This window comes from Microtus ochrogaster, linkage group LG4, assembly GCF_000317375.1.
Source record: "Microtus ochrogaster isolate Prairie Vole_2 linkage group LG4, MicOch1.0, whole genome shotgun sequence".
Taxonomy (NCBI): Eukaryota; Metazoa; Chordata; class Mammalia; order Rodentia; family Cricetidae; genus Microtus; species Microtus ochrogaster.
Window position 1 is genome coordinate 4,747,435 of NC_022030.1, and position 4,388 is coordinate 4,751,822.

General features: G+C 38.8%; 1 protein-coding gene across 2 annotated transcripts in view; it reads left to right on the top strand.

Annotated features, from left to right (window-relative positions):
- Positions 1-4,388, top strand: part of Tbpl1 (TATA-box binding protein like 1) — a 27,285-nt gene that overhangs the window by 18,199 nt on the left and 4,698 nt on the right. For both annotated transcript variants that reach the window (XM_005360940.2, XM_026786176.1), the window contains exons 2-4: positions 1,240-1,418; positions 3,864-3,946; positions 4,087-4,150. In XM_005360940.2, the coding sequence (XP_005360997.1) occupies positions 1,284-1,418; positions 3,864-3,946; positions 4,087-4,150 (282 nt within the window). In that variant the 5' untranslated portion in view covers positions 1,240-1,283. The remainder of the gene's footprint in view (positions 1-1,239; positions 1,419-3,863; positions 3,947-4,086; positions 4,151-4,388) is intronic.

Genomic DNA, 4,388 nt, shown 5'->3' on the forward strand with positions numbered 1-4,388 from the left:
AGTTCCAGGACAGGCTCCAAAACCACAGAGAAACCCTGTCTCGAAAAACCAAAAAAAAAAAAAAAGAAAAGAAAAAAAAGAAATTAGAAAATGAGTTGAGCAAATCTAGGAGAGAAAATAAGCATGGGCCAAGAAAATCAGGAGAGGATCAACTCAACCAGAGCAGAAAGACGTGTGAGGGACAGAGAACCCGGAGAGCCACACCAGAGACAGTGGTGAGTGCTGCTGTGGCCAAGGCTTGTAGGGACCAGTAAGAAAGCAGGAAAAATTCTGTATACTGGAAATTAAAAAGTAGAAGATACATAATTTTAATTTAGCACAACCACAGAAGACTTCAGTTGTCCTAAAACACCTGTTAGCAATACTAGTTTTCAAAATGAATAAAACTAGTTTTCAAGAAATCTCAAGCAAATGACAGGTTCAAATACTTTGAAAATAAGCTCTTTTATATTGTTTTCCAGAGAATTGTAAATAACAAGAAACTACCCCAATTTTTCTGAGACTTGATAATCAGTACAGTACAAAAAAGTGTGTGCATATATGTGTGTACACACATATGCTATAATTATAACTATTAAAATTCTACTTATAAATGTGGATACATTAACCTTAAGTCAAGGATTAAAGAGAGCTCAGATGTATACTTGAACAGAAAATGAAAATCCAAAAATGTAAGAAAAATATAGTGAAATTAAGGTATGGCTAATGAATAGAATTGAATACTGTATGATTGTATAAGTGTTTATTTCTCAGTTTTCTGAGACAGGGTCATACTATGTAGCCCAGACTGGCCTCGGACCTGGGGCAGTCCTCCTGTCCTAGCCTTCTAAGTGCAGGAATTATGAGCATGTGCCACTGTGCCAGTCACATAATTGAATTCCTATATAAAATACTAATTTTTTATCTTGTACCTGCAAGGATTCAGTAATAACTGGACATTGGGACCACAAAATCTAGCCCTTGAGTATAATGTACCTGGATTCTTACTTTAACTATAGCACACCTAGAACATAGGGGCAGATCCTTGCATGTAAAAGTTTCTCATTTTTAAGGATTAAAAGTTATTTAAAGATAATATGTTATATCTATTGTGGCATTTTTAGTGGTAAGAAGAGACATGATTTGATTCTTGTAATATTTGAGAATTATATTTCTTGCATTTTAGTTTTAAGATTATTTGTGGAAAACAAGTTAGCAGAATATTTAAGTTCAGTGACTTTATTTTGTTTGATTTCCCAGGATGTGATCTTCGTGGTGGAAAACTAAGTCTTTAAACTACCCCGATGGATGCAGACAGTGATGTTGCATTGGACATTTTAATTACAAATGTAGTCTGTGTTTTTAGAACAAGATGCCATTTGAACTTGAGGAAGATTGCTTTGGAGGGAGCAAATGTCATTTATAAGCGTGACGTTGGAGTAAGTATCAGAATCTCCTGATGTCCTATACAGCCTGATCTGACAGTGCAGGGAATGATACTATATGGACAGGGAATTTGTGAGCACCTTGCTCCATGTTAGTTGGAATTGACGCAGCAGGGAGCCCTGTAGAAGTGGCCCTTCTCCTGGAGATGGCCACTTACTCTGAGTCTTGGTGGCTTTATATCCTAGTACGAGTCCTAATTTATATTTATTGTATGCAAATTTCCTGTTCCATTTTAGTTAGCTAAGATATTTTTAATAATAAATTGCTAATTCATATTCTAACCTAGATTTAAGAGTTTATGTTTTGTGAAACCTACCACATTTGTACCTGGTGGTGGTGGCACACGCCTTTATCCCAACTCTTGGGGGAAGAGTTAGGTGAATCTCTGAGTTTATGGCCAGCCTGGTCTACAGATTGAGTTCCAAGACAGCCAGGGATACACAGAAACCCTGTCTTGAACCCCCTGCAAAAGAAACTATTACATTTCAAAGTGTTAGTGTTATTAATAAAGAACAAAACTTCATGATTCGATGTCAGCTTTATAAATGACAGTAGGTGTGCATCTGGCTTTGATAAAAATACATACTGAGAAGTGCAGCCAATAAACATTAGAAATGTGAGAAAGACAAACTAAAACTACACCAAAATTCCATCTCATCTAATCAAAGTGGCTCTCCTAAAGAAAGGAAGGAACAACAAATACTGGTGTTTAGTGACTTTTCTGTTGTTAGGAGGCACCATGACCAAAGCAGTTTATAGAAGAAAGAGTTTATTGGAGACTTACAGCTTCAGGGGTTTAGGATCCTCATGGTGGGAGGCATGCCAGCAGGTAGCAAGCAGGCATTGGACTGGAACAGTAGTTGAGAGCCCATTCTTGATCCACAAGCATGAGGAAGAGTTGGGGGTCAGGGAGAGACTGACACTGGGAATAGCATGGGCTTGTGAACCTCAAAAGCCAGCCCTCAGTGACCCACCTCCTCAACAAGGCTACATCTCCTAATCCGTCCCGAACAGATCCACCAACTGAGGACCACGTACTCAAACATAGGAGCCTCTGGGCCATTCTCATTCAGACCATCACAGCTGGCAAGGGTGTGGACAGAAAAGGTTGGGGGAAGGTAGACTCTTACACTGCTGAACTGTAAATTGAGGGTCTTTGAAAATAGCTGTGTTACAGAATCAGTCTAGGTGTCTGTAAAGAAAACGTGGCATAAATGTTCAATGAGTATGTCATTTCTTGGGGAAAGGATGCAATGAAGGTCATTCTATAAAGTAAAATAAGATAGACTCAGAAAAATAAATATCACATACTTTCTCTAATTTGTGGATTTTGGATTTTCTAATGGATAAACCATACAAGCATAACATGCATACATATGTAATACATTAGAAGGAGGACTGGGGAAAGAAAGACTATTTGAAGTGGGAGCAGGGAGAAAGGAAAGAGCATGGATGATGAATATGGTGAGAGTCCATGAAATGCTTATTAATTAAAGAAATTGCCTTCTAAAACCCAGCAGTCTAAAATGACTATACACAAATTTTTAAACGGGGGGCTAAGGAGATGGCTTAGTGGGTAAATCACGTGTTGTACAAAATTGATGTTAGGATGCCCAGAACCCATGTAAATCTAGATGCAGTCATGAATGTTCTGTGCAGAGAAGGGAGGAGATGAAATCCCTGGAAGTCCATGGGCAGCCTGCCAGTGAGCATCAGGAGAGAGTCTCAGTGGACACAGGGACTAGAACACACCAGGTGCACGCCTACACAAACATATACATGAACATACATATCATAGACATATACATGAACATACATATATCATAGACACTCAACACACACACACAATTTTTTTTAAGTTAGGAATGTAATTCAAGGCTCAATTTAAGTTCTAAAAACTAAATGCCAGTGTACCCTAAGCATATTATCTCAAGTTCTTATAACTAGAAACTAAATGTGCATTGGTGTGGGGTGTCAGAGCCCCTGGAAATGGAGCACAGACAGTTGTGAGCTGCCGTGTGGGTGCTGGAATGATCCCTGGTCTTCTGGCAGAGCAGCCCGTGCTCTACACCATCTCTCCAGCCCCATCATTTTACTGCTTCTTACTTGTCTGAAAATTTACGTTTTTTAATTTGGGTGTTTTCTTGATCTTTGGCAAATTTTAAGTCTTCCTCAGATTGAATTGTGTTCTAGTTTGATCATTTCCATGTAATCAAGCAAGGGAAGGACTCTGCAGGGAGAGCTGTGTACAGACCTTCTTCTTAGGTCTGTTTGGACACTTGTAACTCCGTCTTCAGGCTTCATTGTGTTCAGTGCTGAACTTGACTTGAGAATGATGACATATAAGCTTAGTATCACAAGTGGGCATTAGACAGGCACATGGGACAGAACTCTCTGAAGAGTAATGCTTATTTAGATGAATGAATTTTTTTTTCTAGAAAGTATTAATGAAGCTTAGAAAACCTAGAATTACAGCTACAATTTGGTCCTCAGGAAAAATTATTTGCACTGGAGCAACAAGGTGAGTACTACCTGGGTAAGCGTTACCCTCTGCTTTGCTCTTCATGGGGAGGATTGGAAACCACAGATACAGTTGATCATGCTTTCAGTGATGAGTGCATTGTCTGTGCCGCTGATCATCTTTTTCTACTTCATCTGCAGTGAAGAAGAAGCTAAATTTGGTGCCAGACGTTTAGCCCGTAGTCTGCAGAAACTAGGTTTTCAGGTAACATTTTCCAAAAATATGCATACTGCACATGTTCAAGGGTTTAATTTTATAAAGTTAAAAAGTTTAATAGACTAAACAAATCTTGAGAATTTGGTAACCAAATATGGCTCTGTGGGGTTTGGAAAAGATCCTGGTTTTCCCCTAGTTGCTTTCCCATAGTGACTTGTTTACTCGCAAGTTAATGCTGTTTGAACTCAAGTTTTCCCACCTGTCTCTACCGTACACATACATTCAT